General features: G+C 30.2%; 1 protein-coding gene across 4 annotated transcripts in view; it reads left to right on the top strand.

Annotated features, from left to right (window-relative positions):
* Positions 1–19,339, top strand: part of LOC127735332 (BTB/POZ domain-containing protein 16-like) — a 138,079-nt gene that overhangs the window by 10,714 nt on the left and 108,026 nt on the right. For 2 of the 4 annotated variants that reach the window (XR_007998319.1, XM_052245486.1), the window contains exons 6-17: positions 1,665–1,685; positions 4,770–4,796; positions 6,293–6,494; positions 9,859–9,989; positions 10,691–10,805; positions 13,373–13,442; positions 14,857–14,919; positions 15,300–15,367; positions 15,869–15,988; positions 17,151–17,242; positions 17,509–17,591; positions 18,148–18,225. Coding sequence is in view for 3 of the 4 variants with exons in the window: in XM_052245486.1 (XP_052101446.1) it covers positions 1,665–1,685; positions 4,770–4,796; positions 6,293–6,494; positions 9,859–9,989; positions 10,691–10,805; positions 13,373–13,442; positions 14,857–14,919; positions 15,300–15,367; positions 15,869–15,988; positions 17,151–17,242; positions 17,509–17,591; positions 18,148–18,225 (1,070 nt within the window). In the remaining variant the exon portion in view is untranslated. The remainder of the gene's footprint in view (positions 1–1,664; positions 1,686–4,769; positions 4,797–6,292; positions 6,495–9,858; positions 9,990–10,690; positions 10,806–13,372; positions 13,443–14,856; positions 14,920–15,299; positions 15,368–15,868; positions 15,989–17,150; positions 17,243–17,508; positions 17,592–18,147; positions 18,226–19,339) is intronic. The other 2 variants (XM_052245487.1, XM_052245488.1) reach the window with 2 other exon arrangements.

Here is a 19,339-nt window from a genome sequence, read left to right as displayed (position 1 = left end):
TGGACACTTTTATTTAGACGTCCTAGCATTAGCTAGCAATGCACAAAAAACTATGTATTAATCAAGCAGTGTGATGAATAATCACAAACATATTATACCCTGCTTACACACATGCACAATATTCCTTCAAACCAGCCTCTTTTTAAATTCAGCATGCCTCCAGTGATATCAATCAAAGCAAAAATAAGAGGGGAAAATATAAAAATAAGCACAAAACAATGATTTGAATATTTTTAGAAAGTATAGAAAAACCTGTCTTAACCATGTTAAACAAACCAATTTGTACTAGAGATTTTTATTATACATATCCTCTTTTTATAGTTGATAATGGGAACTGAAACCAGAAGCTAGTTAAAACAGATTTTTTAATTTCAATACTTCAGTTTATACATGTTTTACTGTCTTTAATATACTTTTTAAATCAGAATACCGGTAGTGTCTTTTATTGCCTAAACTGTTTTCATAAATTTAACACAAATGAAAGTAGATGTTGGGTATACAGCAACAAGACAGCAGCCTAGCAATGCAATGAAACAAGAAAGGATGTATAAAGTCAACATAGGTACTTCAAAAATAAAGAACTGTCTGATATATATATCCAACTCTTGATAGCCCCAACTTTAAGCAAGTATTTAATAATTTTATTAGTGACTCCCTTAGATTTTCCATCAACACTAAATTCTTTGAAGAACAAAAACACAAAAAGATGAACAAAGACAGAAATTGACTAGATTCCTGACTTTGGATAGGCATATTCAAATTAACAGGGTTGAAATAGGTTTAAAGGACTGAACCTCCCTCCCATCCCCCCTTTTTTAACCTTGGACAGTGAAATAACAACAGATACATTGAAAAATGCTTTTATTTACCAAAAGGAAAAAATTCTGGTTATTTAAATGGTGAAGTACAGTGAACATCAGCCATCAGTTTCCTTGCAATAACTTATAAACTGTTCAACCTATACTATTCAAATTTAAGTATGTTGTTACTGATGACTAAAAAGAGGTCAAGTTAGATATTGATGATATTCACTTTTGCCGTTCAGGAGTTATGGTCCTGTACAGATTGAAAAATGACACTTTTTGTCCTTTCAGTGCAATAACTTATGAACCCTTCAACCAATGGGTTTCAAATTGTAATATGTTGTAACTGATGACAAAATGGAGGTCAAATTGAAGATTGGTGATTTTCACTTTAGCCTTCCAAGTCCTTAATAATTTGGAAAATGGCACTTTATTTCGTTTTTTAGCAATAACTTATGTCACCGTTCAGAAAATTCTTTTCAAATATTAATATGTTGTTACTCATGACAAAACTATTTTCACTTTTACTGGTCAGGACATATGATCTTTGATAGATTGAATAATATGCACAGAATGTGGCAGGTCAAACAAACCTGAAAATGCCATACATTAGAATACATCAATTTCATTCATACTAGCTGCCCTGTTAAGTTTGTTAAGTCGAACAATGGTTACCTTCAGCATACAGTAACAGAAATTCCAGTAGCTGTCAATTTGACAGAGCTCTTTCCTTGTTGTATATTTTACTAGAATAAAGACTGATCTAGAAGTTCATATACAGAGCCTTTAATAGTCAATAAACAATTGGGGCTTTCCATTTTGAAATAAGTTGTTCTTTTATTCAAACATTTAAAATTACAGTTAGAAAAATACCAGACCATGGTGAGTTTTAGTTTTTGATGTTGGGTAGCTGGTAGTTTGATTTAGGTCTTTATACGTGTATATATATATAGCATATAGTTTTATTGGTCTGCGTTGGCAGAATATAAATGTGATTTATGACTTGCATGGTTTATATACAGCCAACTATATTTTTATGTCCATATTTCTATAGATTAACATCATACAAACTGAACAAATATATATATAGATTTGTTTAGTTTAATAACATATACAAACAACTAGCAAGTAATAATATGAATTTCTGTAGAAACAGTGCATTAATCGTAAATTCTTGTTTTAATTGCTTACCTCCCATGTTCTTTTATATAACTTTTAATTTCAATGTTGTTTTTATTACCTTTTTCTATATCTGTCAGTAATTTCCTTTTAATAACTTAAAGTAGCTTTTTAATTTAGTATTATTAGTTGATAATAACTATAGAGCAAGAAATATATAATTTCATTACTGTATTTGTTATATGAGCCTGTGTCCCTGTTTTATAAAAGGAAACTAGAAAAGTTAATCTGAACATTATTTTCTTTTATGATATATTGGTTAAAAAATACTGACTGTGACTGAATGTTTATTGATATTTATGGTCCCTAAATTGTTATTTTTTTTATGAAAAACTTGAAATATGTCAATATTTCAAATTAAATACCGTAGTGACAAAACTTTTTAATTTGTTTGTTTTCATAAATGTTTAATATATATTTTAATCTTATAAGTAATAATTTAATATTAAAATTGAGAATGGAAATGGGGAATGTGTCAAAGAGACAACAACCCGACCATAGAACAGACAACAGCAGAAGGTCACCAACAGGTCTTCAGTGCAGCGAGAAATTCCCGCACCCGGAGGCGTCCTTCAGCTGGCCCCTAAACAAATATATATACTAGTTCAGTGATAATGAATGCCATACTAAACTCCAAATTGTGAACAAGAAACTAAAATTAAAAATAATACAAGACTAACAAAGGCTAGAGGCTCCTGACTTGGGACAGGCGCAAAAATGCGGCGGGTTAAACATGTTTATGAGATCTCAACCCTCCCCCTATACCTCTAGCCAATATAGAAAAGTAAACGCATAACAATACGCACATTAAAATTCAGTTCAAGAGAAGTCCGAGTCTGATGTCAGAAGATGTAACCAAAGAAAATAAACAAAATGACAATAATACATAAATAACAACAGACTACTAGCAGTTAACTGACATGCCAGCTCCAGACTTCAATTAAACTGATTGAAAGATTATGTCTTCATCATATGAATATCAGGCACAATCCTTCCCGTTAGCGGTTTAGTATCATACCATCATAACATATATGAGAAGAACATAACCCGTGTCATGCCAACAACTGGTTTTTAAATAAATGTGTTTAGTGCCGATGCAAAGACCCTATAAGTGAATCAATATTAACGCCAAAATATGCAATCTTTAATGACCTGACAACAGTATCGTAACTATATCCCTTCTTAATAAGTCTATTTAAAGGTTTTGTTAGCTTCAGAGGTGAATACTGACATTTTTGTGATTTATAAAGAATATTTCCATAAAAAATTGGATGTGAAATACTGAACGTATAAGAAGTCTGCATGTTGAGCTATATTTACGAATGATGTCCTTATACCGATGATAAAATTTAGTAAATGTTTTGACTAGTTTGAAATATTGCTTATTTCTTATTAAAAAAATGTTCATGCTGAATTCATTATGGTTACCTTTACAATAGTACTGTCTATCTTGACTATTTTTATAGAAAAAACACATTAGTGTCAGTGACATAGGTAACTTAAGACGCACACACAATGATTTCAAATTTTATTTCCACAAAATCATAGTCAGTTTTTGTTGTTTTAAACACATATCTATATATTTATACATGTTTTTCATATCTGCACAAAATATGATATTATTATGACATTACACACCAATTTTTTAAATGACGCAGTAGTGAGACACATAGATTCAGTTGAAGTATGCAGCAGCAGTGTCAACATTTAGTTTCAGTCTGTGGTTAAAGTTTTTTAAGACATTTATAACTTTGTCAAACCTTACTGGAATTTTATGAAATTTGAACAGAGGCTTTTTTATGACCAAAAGACAGAATCCAGAGCAAAATTTTGAAAATATTTTATTTTTCATTTTTCCTTATTTTACTGTTTTAATATAAAAAGTAAATTGGATTTAATAAAGTATTCATATTTGAGAGGGTGATAGAGCAAGTTGTTACCTCTTAAAAAACATTGTAAACTTTGGTTTTGCCTCAATGTTTTCTCAGGATAACAATCTGCTATATCACCCTCTCAGCTATGTGTTATTCATATAATGCTTACAATCAAATGGTTTTTTCTTAATTTTTACCTTAGGTGTTAAACAGCAAGCTTACTTCAAATTTTTTCCTCTATAGCTTTGAGACTTTGAGCGTAAGAAATTTAAAGCATGTCTGTTTACTTTATTACTGAAAACAAACTGATTTTCCAAGCAATTTAGAATTGACACAATATAACTTTTCAACCTTGAATCTTCTGTAATATGAATATATCACAAAATGACAAGATTGTGAATAAATCGTCACAAACTCTGCTTCAAAAGGTCAAACACAAAATAAAGTATAAAAATAAATACATTTGTTAACAGTATTCCAATGACATTTTATGACAAACTTTCAGTCTGTAAATTGTATCATTATTTTGTGTTATATTTTCAAATTTTTGTTGAGTAATGAGATTTAAATGGTTAAAATAAGATGAACAGACATCTAGAGATATTCACATTGAATAATTTTAACGATTGAAAAAACAACTTTGCATTAACTATTTTTATGTACTGTATCTTATATTTCATATGTTCTACAAAGCATGAAAAATGATAAGTTAATTATTGATAGGAGACAAGTCTTAAATTATTTTGATATTGCATATAAGAATACTCATACTCATATGATGTTTAAAAACAAAGCCACAATTAGTATTTTTGATGGAGTTAGATAGCACTTTTGCTCAGGTAATTCTATGGCAAATACACACATTCCAATTAATTTCTTAAAACTAAAATTAAGTATGATATTTGCTTTGTAGGGTACCTTGGACCTTTGTCTAAATATGGTTTGTTTTTCTTTTTTATACAGGATTTTTGATTGAGTTTTAATGTGTGGTAACCCAAGCTTAATATTAGGTTAATGAAAATGCATGTTAACTGCATGGATATAATAGAGTTGAAATAGTTTCTTACAAGGAGTTGAAAATTTTGTTTTATCTGTATAGCATGTACTCGATTGAATACAAAATTTTAGATATTAATAACATATAATCTATTTAGTGTGAAGGAAGGGGGTGATGTTGTAGTTACATGTATATGTTTTCATACACTTACAGTTAATAAATTTAATACATATTATATAATATATGTGGCATGCTTGTTAGTTACTATTTAAACTTGCATGGAGATTGTAATATGTAATCTGCATGCCAAATGTATTGCATATTTATTACTTAATTTAAAACTAATCTACTGTAAAAACCGAAATAAATTACATATTAACATATCTTTTATATATATTCGCTTGTTGGTTCTTGATAAGAATGTTAAGAAGTTATAAATGAAAATTAAAAAAAGGAAATATTTGTCAACCTTTTAGATAAAACTCCAGACACCAGGACCTCACAGTAAGGCATTTTATTGATAAATGCAACTAGCATAGAATTTTGATGCACTTTTATTTTTATTTTTAATTTTTTTATTATCAGCTATTGCTACACCTGTTCCATGCTGCACAACTCTTTATATAAATAGGTTGACCAAGTCTTAATAGATTGACACAGACTTATTATGAATATTAAAAATGTTTGACCTTAATTGTCAAGTCAACCTATAAAACAAAGAAAAAAGACTCTTTTGATAATAAAAATGCACAATTGACTTGATTATAAAATGATTATCAGATTTTTCTTATATAGATATTGTAAACATCAATATCCAAAAAGCCATAATTAACAACATGACAAGAAGTGCAATAAAAATTCAAGTTTGTGTTGGTTTTCTCAGTGAAGTTCATCATGTCTTCATGTATCTGTATCCTTAGGTACAAAAATATACCCATTTCCGTAATTGTTATGCAAATATTAAGTAATTTTTGGTATTTAACTGAAGAAAGAAAACAAAAGAAATATCACATATTTTATAATCCTTCCAATTAGAATAATAATGCATTCATTACAACCACAACTATATTTGTTTTTATCTTTTTTGTAAATTGCAAGGGATTATAGGAATATCTCATTTAAAAGCATAAGGTGTTGAAACTTTTAACTTTTATTTAACACTTAACATTTGGATGCAAAAACTGGGTTTATATGCATGTTTCATGTTGATTGTGATCTTCTGTAAACATGAAAATATAAATTATGTAATAATATATTTTTATTATAACCATTATTTACATTCTATTCAGAATAACTTGATATAACTATTACTCAATCCTAAAGAAAACTCAGATAGAGAAAAATAATATTGATCTTTGAGAAGAAACAATGCCTGACTTAAACAGCTGTCAAGTAACAAATGAATAACAATTAAACACTTAATTTATATGTTTTTTCAGATGTAGTATTAAAGTGTTTAGGTATGGACTGGGAATTACATAGACCATACTTACAGAAGGCTGAGGTTCTGTCACAGTTACTGAAGCAAGCAGGAGAGCCTCATATGCAGAAATATTATAGAAATCCAGCTTCTGAAACATTGGATACATACATCAAGAAAAATAATGTTTACAGTAATGAATACAAAGATATAAGTAATAGGTATGAAAATGATAAAATAGCTAAAGACTTGATAAATTGAATACGGGTTCGAGTTGAGGTTTCAAGTCTTTCAAAAACAATGTCTGATTACAAAACGAAAATAGTCCTTTATAAATTTGATGCATAGTAAACTTTTTTCTGGTTTTACCTTTCATAAGAGAATGATGAAACCTTACAATTGAAATCCAAGGATGTCTAAAAAATTAAATTCTTAAGGAGCTGCATGACCCAAAAACACCTAAATCCACCTTAGGTCAACTTTGCCTTAGTAAGTTGGAAGCTTATTGGAAATTTCTGTAGAGTAATATTTTATTATGGTAATGATTGCATTCACAACCTTTATGTGACTGGCTTCATTGTTACCAATTTTCCAACCTTATCACTACTCTTTAGATAATCAAAACAATCATGTTTTTAAGAATTTGAGTTTACTTCATTTGTCCTTAGGCCAAACCAATTTGATTTGTAGTTCTTCGGACAAAAGCTCCAAAAAATATGGGGAGAGCAAGCGAAATTTTTTGGATTTAATTTTTTTCTTGGAAATGAGTTTTTTTGAGGCGAATGCTGTACAAGTGAAGTGAGCGGTATGATTTTTTTTTTTAAATTGTGTGATTTAGAATTTATGTATATCTTATAACTGGGTTACTTCATAGAAAAATAAGGAGAAACATACTCTAAAGCATACAATTTGATTTATTGGTGCTTGTACCATACCAGACTTTCTTGTCTCACTGTGGTTTAGTTAATTTTGGTTATTTTCATCAAGTAAGCTTTGTATGCGTGAATTTTCATTTAAATCCATACATGAATATATATTAAGGAAGCATAGCAGATGCAGTTTTACATGAGGAATTATGTTAGTTAGGTAAATGACACATGTTGAATAAAATTAAAATATGTGTATGTATCCAAAAAAGTGCCCCTGAAAGATAATAAATATTTTTTGATATAGTTGTTTTTATTATATGGTAATGATAATTGTTTATTGGCTGTTTGACATCCAGTTGGAACTATTTATCCATATTTAGGATAAACGTAATGAGTGAGGTGAATATTTCTTGCTTTGTCCTAAAACAACATCCTGAGTAAGATAGTTATATTGCTATGCATGTAGATCTCAATGTATTAAAATATTCCCTTGAAATACCTGTCACCACATTCACATTCATTATTCTGACTGAGCAAAAAAATACTCTTTCCTTTTGCTCCTAAAAGCTTCAATGCATTTTAAACTCTTTAGCTTGACTAGGAGTGGTTGAACCAATTACACATTCCTAATTAATATGAGCATGCCAATCACAATACCACCACCTTGGTCTCGTACGTTGGAACTCTTAAATTTCCCCTTACAAAAAGTTCTGCTTGCATGCCAATACACTAACAAGGGGATATGCAGTTGTGTTAGCTCATTGCTCCGATCGATTCAAATGCACGTGTGATAAATATATGTGTAAATAAAAGGTCAAAAATTTGCTAATAGACTAAATGCGTTTGAATCGATCGGAGCAATATATGAAATAGAAAAACGTCTATGTCAATATTGAACTTGACCTCCTATGTCAAGGAGAAACTAATTTTGGAGCGGCATGCAGACCAAAAATTTGCAGAAGCTGTAATTATTTTCTTTTATTGAAAAGTCAATTTCTCCAAAGCAGGAGCGGGAAAATCCAAAGAACTAGGAATCGTATTGGTGTGGCCTTAACTGTAGTTGAAAACAACTAACTGTAGTTGAAACAACGACAATTATGGACAAAGGGAGATAATTCAAGATATCTCTAATTCATAGTATTGCCTTTCAATACATCAGAAATTTAAACTTGCCTCCTAATGAGATTCTCTTTTTAGCTCACCTGGCCCAAAGGGCCAAATGAGCTTTTCTCATCACTTGTCGTCCGTCGTCGTCGTCGTTAGCTTTTTACAAAAATCTTCTCCTCTGAAACCACTGGGCCAAATTTTACCAAACTTGGCCACAATCATCATGAGGGTATCTAGTTTAAGAAATGTGTCCGATGACCCCGCCAACCAACCAAGATGGCCGCCATGGCTAAAAATAGAATATAGGGGTAAAATGTAGATTTTGGCTTATATCTCTTAAAAACCAAAGCATTCAGAGTAAATCTGACATAGGGTAAAACTGATTATCAGGTCAAGATCTATCTACCCTGAAATTTTCAGACAAATCTGACTACCTGTTGTTTGGTTGCTGCCCCTGAATTGGTAATTGTAAGGAAATTTTGCAGTTTTTATTGGTTATTAGCTTGAATATTATTATAGATAGAGATAAACTGTAAACAGCAATAATGTTCAGCAAAGTAAGATCTACAAATAAGTTGTCATGACCAAAATTGACAGTCAACCCCTTTAGGAGTTATTGCCCTTAATAGTCAATTTTTAACAATTTTTTGTCAATTTTTGTAATCTTTTACAAAAATGTTCTCTGAAACTACTGATACAAATTTAACCATACTTGGCCATAATATTTATTAGGGTATCTAGTTTAAAAAAAATTTCCGATGACCCCGCCTTCCAACCATCATGGCCGACTTGGTTAAAAATAGAACATAGGGGTAAAATGCAGTTTTTGGTTTATATCTCTGAAACTAAAGCATTTAGAGCAAATCTGACAGGTGGCAAAAATGTTCATCAGATTTAGATTTATCTGCCCTGAAATTTTCAGACGAATCCGACAATCCGTTGTTGGGTTGCTGCCCCTGAGTTAGTAATTTTACAAAAATTTTGCATTTTTTTGTTATCTTAGATATCATTATAATATCTAATATCTAATACTATTTATTATGATTTTAACCTTATTTTACATGATTTCCAAAGCATCAGTAAATACAGGTGAGCGACACAGGCTCTTGAGAGCCTCTAGTTTGTTATTATCTTAGATATCATTATAATATCTAATATCTAATACTATTAATTATGATTTTTACCTAATTTTACATGATTTCCAAAGCATCAGTAATTATAGGTGAGCGACACAGGCTCTTGAGAGCCTCTAGTTTATTTTCATTAAAAAACTGACAATCTTACTAACATTCACCAAAAAAATTATTCTGAATTCGTCTTTTTTAAAAATATGATAAAAATAAATCTTCAATGGTACTAAATTAAGTAAAGTTTATATACTGTGTATTCATTATTATAAGGCGGATACCAATTTTCATGGATTTTGTTGGTAATGGTAAACCAAGAATGTAAATGTTCAACGAAGTACACATTTTCTATATGTATGTATGCAGACTTTGACAAAACCACAATCAAATATCCATGAAAATACAATGTTTTCCTAATCCAAGAAATTGGTATTAAAATAAATAAATCCACAATACACAAAGAAAATCCATTTGTTTTACAGATTAAGCATGGTTGAAGGAGATGAAGAGGGACCTAAGAAGTTAGACCACCCAGCACATACATCAGAGAAGAGAATCAGTAGTGTTACAATGATCAAACTAGATATCAAAGATCCACTCATCACTAAAACTGGTAATTATTGTGTTACTGATAAGTTGGTGTATATTTTTCAAACTGTAAATTCAGAAATTATTGTGTGTATTTATTATTGTGATTTAAAGAAAGGTAAAAAATACAAGATTAGTAATTATTGCAAATTCCAGGAAAATCGGCATACAGTTATAAGTATTGGATATCAGAATGCAAGTTCTTATTGGGATACTCACCCATTTGCATTAATAAGTTAATGTGAGTTACATTTTTTACAAAGAAATTCAAAAAAAGTTTTTGAATCAAGCACTATACTTTCATTTTGATAAGTATCTCTGTTGTTTTTATACTTGAAAAAGGTTTTCAGTAAATTAATTTTGGTCAGATAAAAGTAGCTAAAACAGTTAAGAAGTTTTGTATGTTTAAGCATTATTTTTTTATTGGTTTATTGACAGCATAATGCGTCAAAAGTGAATTAATTTATATGATTTTTATAAAAAAAAGTGAGTTATGGTATGAAAGCCAATGAGACAAGTATCCACCATAGTCTAAATGATGTGTATAATGTTCCTTTGTCATGTGTGTATATGGATTTTGTGTAGTTAATTGATACACTGCATCCAACCTTTTCTGTTGCATAAGTGCAAACATTTTTGTTTTTATGAATATTGAAATCCTTTTGCATTGTTTAGTTTAATTGTAATTAGACAAACTTGTGTTTAAAACATACATGTTTTTTTTAGCCATGGCTGTTGCTCTTGGTAACCTTTACCATGATGAGTTAGACGTTGATATGGAAGACGTAGCTAACGTTCTTGCTGCATCTTCACATATTGGTTATAAAGCTTTACAAAATGGGTGAGTAAGGATTCACTGGTCTGGACGTATTTATAACAAAGTTAAACTTTTAACCGGATTTTCGAAAGAGAAATCAGTTATTGATTTTGGGATGTACGGCGGGCGGGCGGGCAGCTGCCAAACAGTGTCCGTGCATTTACTCATGAACTGTTCAACCAAAGCTTTTCAAATTTTAATATGTTGTTACTGATGACAAAATGGAGGTCAAGTTCAATATTGGTGATGTTCACTTTCACTGTTCAGGAGTTATGGTTCTTGTGATATTGAAAAATGCCAGGACACAAATAAATGTTAAAAAATCCAGTTTGCTATCGCTCTGACAGCCTCTTGTCTGATTTAGACTAATTTTTTTTTGAAACTTTTTCCTTAGGCCTTTCCCATTCGAATGAATGTTCGAGGGAATGCAGGGAAGTTTTATTATTGGACATGGACCATAGGTCTTCATGGTTGTATGTCATCTGATGGACTCATCTAAGTTACTAAGTTCCTATGTTGGAAGTCCCTTCCTACATTCGTGCATCCTTTTTAATGGAAAAACCCTAACACAGGCACACTTTGCTTGTCATAGAAGGGGCATAAGTTGTAATTCCCGTATTCACTATTTCAGAATCTAAATCTAACAATGCCCTTTACAGTTGGTGTCCATCCAATGGCTCAATATTATTTTCATTTCTGTGTTCAAACAAAACATTTACCCGAAATCCTTAAGATTCTGAAACAAAGAATAAGATATCCTGTCATCAGAGTATTGTTAGTTTTGTTATTGAATGGCAGACAAATGTGATTTGTTTATCTGTAAATGTAAAGGTAAACCTATATCAATCTAAAAATTAAACATTGATCAATCTTTTTGAGTTTTTTTTTTATTTAAAAGCATTTTAGCCAGATTAAGTTTGTCAAGATATTATTAATTTTGATTTAAATTTTATGCCCCCGCCATAGCAGAGGGGGCATTAGGTGTTACACTTGTTAGTCTGTACGTCCACCCATCTGTATGTACATACCTCCTGAAATTGGTTTCCATTCTTTAACTTTAATTTGCCTCTACCAAATGTTATGACACTTATACACAATGATTATTACCACAAAACACAGGTCAAGTTTGAATTTGGGTGGTGTCATTTTTGCCGTTCTTGAGTTATGTCCCTTTATAATGTTATGCTAGCGGGGGCATCATCTGTGTCCCATAGACACATTCTCCATTTATTTTAAAAAAAAACAAAAAAACATAAAGGCAAAAGCAGGTCTAGTTATCGCACGATTCTTGTCAGTCCATCCAAAAGAAAGAAAGAAAACTGTCGTCCAAATTTTCTTGGCTTCTATGAAATTGGTTTCAATTTTATAATGTAGAGTTGTAGCGAGTAAGCAATTTTTGCATGTGCCTTGTATCCACTACCTGTTTGTTCATAGTTGAAATTTTAGAGCACTCATTATACAAGGTAAAATTTGGTCAAACTTTTCTTTGCTCCTTTTGAACAAAATAAATTTAATATTTTGTCTGCAGCTTGATAATGTTGAGCTGTAGCAAGTAAGCAATTTTTACATCTATTGTGTAGCTACTTCCTGTTTGCTGAGAGTTTAAATTTTACATCACTCATTGTACAAGGAAGATTTTCGTCAAAGTTTTCTGGGCATCAGTGAAAGGGAATGATCAGTTATGCTCCAGTATACATGTTACCTCAATCAATATCATGCAGTGATGTTAGGTCCAGACTCTGTATTGGTCTTGCTCACATTTATAATACATAAGTGTTCACTTGCACATAAGTGTGTAACTCAATGATGCATAAATATTTTCAAAATAAGGGTAGAAGCTATTTTAATTGATCTAAATTATGTATATGATGAAGTACCATGACAAGGAATTGGTCAAACATTAAGACATTTTCCTGAACATTAAAATGTACTCTGTATTTATTATTTTATACTGATTTTGAAAACAAAACAATTCAATATCCTGTATAGGTGTAATACCACCAAATCATAGAACGTCACATCCGGTTGCATACGAAAAAGGTTCGAAAAAAACATTCCCTTGAATTTGACAGTTGTAGGAAATTAATCCTACATTTTATTGCAGTAAAAAAATTCTGAGTCATAAACATATATCTTGGGTGTTTCAAAGCACCATTCTTTTTTTTATTTGGTGTTTCTATAGAATATTTTAAAAACTTGAGGTTACATGGTAACTAAAGCTTGTACACAGGAAAAAAAGGGTTGAAAATTTGATTGGTTAACTTCCAGTGATGGTTATTATCTTATATGCAATGAAATGTTGTGTGAAATTTTGTCTGTATTACTGGACAGGATAAAACTTTACTGATGCCAAGTATTTCTTTATTTGAAACAAAGATAAATTCTGCACAATTTTTTGAAAAGTGCAAATTTAACAAAGACTAATAGGGGAAAACAATGGTGGTATTACTCCTATACTGGAAACACATTGAAATGAAATAAACTTTGTGATTACTGTTCTGTTATATTGATGACTCTGTTTTGTAGAGATCCTACTTAGAACCTCTGGGGTTGGACTTTTTCTTTTTTAATAAATTACTTTTTTTTTTCAGATGTGCAAGATTAATGCTAAATAACATTTCCTATAAAACTGTGTGTAGATATCACCATGCTTGTACAAAGGTAAGTTATTCTGATGTTTGTTTTATTTACTGTTCAATTGTTTTTTTTGTTTTCTTTTATATGTTTGTGTTTTTTTGGCTTTTTAATTTTCATTTTTTCTCTCTCATATATTCCAAGTATACCTAATTTGGCAGTAAATCAGGTTTCTTTGCACTTTTAACTTATTATAGTCCATCTGAATATGGGTGAAAAAATATGAAGTATTATAAATTGAGAGATACAATCCATTAAAAATTTATGAAATACATCTATAAACTTATAGAATGTATATAAAAAGAAGTACTTTAAATCGTGATTTCTCACAATTATGTCTATTGATTATTACAAAAGGATATCATATGCCCTTTAAAGATCTATGGTTTTAACTTTTGCACTTCAGATTTTCCTTCAATAATATCAAACCTGAGGCAAGGAACTTGTCAATTTTATAAAATACAGCAAAAAACTTGACATAAAAAACAACTCATTTACAAATTATACTTTTATGCAAACATTTTCAGTGCCATAAAACAGTGATTTAGCTAGCATTCATCATTTTCACCATTTGCTAAATGATTTATAAAATAACAAATATATTTGTGATCAATTTCGTTGCTTTAAATTTGTAGAATTAAAAAAAACGCTATTGAATCACTGTGCATAAACCTCCAAAAGGTTGTAGCACCAAGAAATAAAAATCAATTTCCATATGCATTCTTCCAAGTATTGAAAGATATACTCAAGATCTGTGTCTATCCATCTGACTATACTCTATAAAGGTTTAGGAGGTCTTTTGAGTTAAGAGCTAAGAGGGTCTTGATGGGGGAAGGGAAAAAGGGGGCAGGGTCTTTTTCCTGTATTCTTTATTTTTACGTCATTTTTTTCTATTCCTATTTATTTATATAAGTAGCTGTTTAAATGTCAAATAGTATCTATTCTAATGTATCTTTATAGACAGTTCTAATCCTTATTGTTTTATTTTTATTTATATATAAATGAAATGCTGCTAATGGAAATGAGAGTACATGTTCAAAATGTGTTAAACCACGAATTAAGGCCAAACTATTACTACCTTAGTCCTATGCTGTTATGCAAAAAAAATAAAAAATCGTATGAAATAAAAGTGATTAAAGCCCTCAGAGTCCTAGCTAAATCCTGATTAAAAGAAGGTTTTAATTTGTATTGAGTATTTAGGGTCTAATTTATTGTGATTTCTGATCAGAATAGTTTACCCTTATACATTTTCAAGTGATTTAGATGAATTAATCATAACTGTTCCCAAGTTCTGCTTAGTGATATTTGTAATTCTAAAAAAATGCAAGAATTTTCTACAAAATTCAGCTGTGTTAGCTGTGAAATGTAGTTTTTTTTGGTTAAAAATGATTTATAAGTATTATTCGAAATGTAATTATTATAAATATGATGTATTTTTCAGTATCAACAAGAAGAGGTAGTGAAAGCTTGTGAAAGATGGTTAGAACTGAACTTGTTACCAGAAGTAGGTATTTTTTCCAAGGTTGTGTTTCAACTTTCTTTTATGAAAAGTAAAACATGTTCACACAAGTCTAACACAATGGCTTTATCGTTATTCAAAGAAGCCACATGATATGAAAATTGACTTTTAATGTTTTATTAAGATTTTTTGTTGTTGTAATGGCATGTAAAGGCATTGAGCAAAGCACCTTTTACATGGCATCATCAAGGAGTTTTGTAGTAATCTTTCAAGATATAAAACATTAGCTGCAGAACCATGTGATACAAATTGACCAATCATGTATTCAATGACAAACTTGACTTATCTAAATTACAAAATATCCTTATAGACTTGGACCTTTAACCTACAACTTTTTGTTATAAAATGATTTCTTTCATTTTCAGTTGTCAAATCAGATATACCTTAGAGAAATCAGCATGGAACTGTTACAGAAAATACTCAAGTCTAATAGGTTAGTTATTTTATTAATAAATTAACAAGGCACTTATTTGTTTACATCTTTAAAGGATTGCATAACTACTTGTTTACCTTATACTTTGGTAAAGTTGTTTCTTAGGGACGAGATGTTGTCTTCTTTACCATTTGTTTCCATTAGTCAATACCTAAATAACAAACGTTACATGCATGATTTCTTAAGAAGTCTATTTATGCAGCATAATAATACAAAGAAAAATATTACTGCAGAGAACACAAAAAGACAACAATCTGGGAACAAATTATTAATCCATGCTGTACATCAATATGGAGAGACTTGTATCAGATTTGGTTGTTGATGATATATGATGTCAGATTGTTGGACGTCCATTAGAAGATTCAAGTTTTTGACTTTGATTTAATACTGTGACACCAATATCAGACGTCAAAAAGACTGGCCCTAGATCTGAGACTAACATATGTACAAAATGTGTACACTGTATATTAACCCTATACACAATTATATTACATTTTACAGGTTATATGTACCAAATGAGTATACTGTATACAGAACTTTATCATACTGGTTATTCCTACAACTAAATCCAAGTATCCAGTTAATGCCATCTCATAGTACAGTATTATCATACTTTAATAGGTAAGACTTTACAACTCTATAAACTGTATTCTTGGCACTGTGTTGAAGAAAGGTACTGTTTTCTTCCAAGTTACATAAGAGCTGGGAAATGATTTGGATAAGTGGTTATTCACTTGTTTTCTAATCCCTGGATTGATTGCATTTTGTAATCATACTTGTTTACACTAAGTTACTGACTGTCATACCAAAATTATTTCGATATTTTTATTAAATCTTTTAATAATTGACAAGTTAAGCTTTACATTAAAAATGAAACTTCACACTTACTTCAAGTAGTGATTTTTTTGTAGCAACTTTCTGTGAGCTAATTGTATAGAAAATGTTCCTTTTTCTTTATTTTGTCAAATATTCTCAACCATAAATGTGTATAAATATGAATACCCAGTAAAGATAAAGTAAGATGCATTTTTTTTTATTAGTTTTTTCTTTTAGGTGATATTGATAATTTCAATTATACCTTAATTGTTACATATTTTTTTATACAGACAGAAAAGTGAAAAGGTACATATCTCTGTGGTAATGATTCTATTCCCGTAGTTGTTAGAGTAATGAAAAAAAAAATTGTAGATGGTTGTGGATAATGATGTATTCCCCAGAAAATGTCATTTAAAAATATGAAATAATGTTGGGTCTGGAACAAATGTCCAAACTAAAATATACATATATTTAGGAGATAACTGTATTGTATTTTAACCTCAGACGGCATCAATTGGTGATTTGATGGTGCAAATTAAGTTTACTGATGACGTGTTAGCGTCAAATCATACCTTTAAAATCTGTCATACGTTGTCTGCGCTTGCGTGTACGTATCCATAGCATCAATTGTGAATTGATGCCATGAGTATTGGTGACGTTATCCAATCAAAATGAACGTTACAAACGATGTTGCATTAGAATTTTATTTATTTGTATACAATCGTCATTCATTTGTGACATTATACATTGAGTAGCCATTACACAAGTTTTTAAATTGTGAATAGAGTTATATAAACTACCTTTTCTGGACTAGCTAAGATGGCAACAGATGATTATTTTTTTTAATAATATTGCCTCCCAAGAAAGCAAAATATTAGTAACAACAATCAAAGGAGATATGATTAAAGAGTATTTTAAGAAAATTGTTTTGTTTTATGAAAATGAGAAGACTTTGTTTCCTTTCCAGTTTACCTAAAACAGGATCATTTCTAGAAAGAGATGATGGCCAAATTTATGGACCATTGTTTTCAGCCGTCAGATTACAAGGAATTATAGATAGTAAGTAATCATTCATTCATTAGCTAGACAGCAAAGAAGTATAGATGAAATTATATTAGAATTTATTTAAACATGGCATTTGCTTACTATGACTTATATGGCAATTTTAGTTCTTGTGATAGAATCATATTAACCTACATCATTGTTTCTTTTGGGGTATATTTTTTTTCATAAATAGAAACTGTGTTACATATACCCCATGAAAAAATTAAAAAGCACTTCAACGCTATATTTTTCGAAATTATGTTTTCTTTTTATAATTTCAGCTAATCAAATCAGAGATATGCAGTTGATGAACATCTTACCACAGAGTCAGTTGATAGATTTATTAACACAACATTATCATGCTGTAAGTTTAACATAGGGATGTTTGTTGTGTCACATGACAGAATCCGTCGGAAGCAAAACATTGGGATCAATTCTGCTGTATGGGGTTGAAATTGTCAACCACATTCTCCCCTTAATAATTTGTAATGCACTTGCTCTTTCAAATTTTATCTGTATGATTTTGATATTTTTTTTCTTTCAAAACATTGTCAAAGCCATTTCTGCTTATGTCAGTTAGTAAATCCACAACTCCTTGAAAACAAATTGACAGAATTGAAACAAACTTGATGTAAAATTTGGAGGAAGACCGGCCTTTAGAACAATGGATATGAATATTTAAACAAGTTTATGGTAAAATTTAACATTGTCTATGTAAGCAGGTTAAACAAGAAATTCCTGATTGAAAGATAAACATATGCTTTGTAGTTATTATTTTTCCAATTATGTAAAATAGCAACTGCGTTATCATATATCAGTGTGCTAAATAATTTGAAATGAGCCAATGACTTGGTTTTTTTTACACTATTTTAATGAGGTCAAGAAAGGTTTACATACTTTACATTATAAATCTGTTTCAGCTACAAGGTGGGGGAGATATGTCTGCATTAAAGCATTTCAACACAGGCGCTATTAGACAAGGATTCATTATTGATGAGGTAATATATACACAACATATACAGAAGATTGCCAACAGCCAACATCTACTTGTGGGTTTCATCAACATGAAATACACAATTAAAATTTTACAAAAAAAAATACATAACAGGTTTCAACCTAAGACAATGGGATATGGTTAGGACAAGACATGAAAACGTAAACTTCATATTCACCCATCTGCTCACTCATTCAATTGATTGATTGTTGGTTGCTCACTCATTCAAGTCATTATTACTAAATTAATCTCAAATGACATATTCAAACTAAAAAAAATGACTAACAAAATAATAGTCCTCAAGAACATTTTCTATGCTTTTTTGACACATTATTCTCACTCTGAGCTAAAAAGTCTTTGGTTTTAATCTTAAAGGCTGTGTGCTTGGCCAATAACAAGCCAATAGAAATTTTCCGGTCTTGGGTTTTACCCACGTAGGGTCATCTCCGAAAACCTCATGTACATGTTCTTTTAGCTTGCTACAGAGAGACCAAAGTAATGATTACTACTTGGTGAATGTTAATCATTGTTAGCTATTTAATGAATATGATGAAAATAAAAAAAAAAAAATCATATTAGATGACCGTTTAAAAAAAACATATTAATGGTTTCTTGACAATACATAAAATGGGATAAGCATATTATTGAATATAACCCAGCTATTCATCTCACAAAAAAATTCAGTATATCTTTCAGATTTTTTATGAAAGAGCCAAAGTACACGTATCTGAATTTTTGCTGGGGAAGGGGAGACAACTCTGATTTAAAAATGTTCTATTACAAATGCATTATATGTATTATAGTAGAAGTTTCTTGTTGAGAGAAATTACAATCCTCAGTGTAAGCTTCGGTGTCAAATAGCATAAAATTAGTCTCAGAAATCTCTGTAAAAGGTGGTTTGCAATGGTTTTAAGTATTAGGTGATCATAGATATATATATATATATATATATAGCAAATATTCTTTTCTCGAATTTTGCAGAAGCCAGGAGACTAAATTTTATTGAATCCTTGTGTATAGAAGTATCATTTATGGTTAAAAAAAATTGTATATAGATATAACAGTGTCAAAATATTTTGTAAAGATAAAACAGTTAAAAATATTAAAAGATTACCAGG

Source organism: Mytilus californianus, unplaced genomic scaffold, assembly GCF_021869535.1.
Source record: "Mytilus californianus isolate M0D057914Y unplaced genomic scaffold, xbMytCali1.0.p SCAF_3, whole genome shotgun sequence".
Taxonomy (NCBI): Eukaryota; Metazoa; Mollusca; class Bivalvia; order Mytilida; family Mytilidae; genus Mytilus; species Mytilus californianus.
The sequence above is the reverse complement of the archived record's forward strand: the minus strand, read 5'-3'. Positions and strand labels throughout refer to the sequence as shown.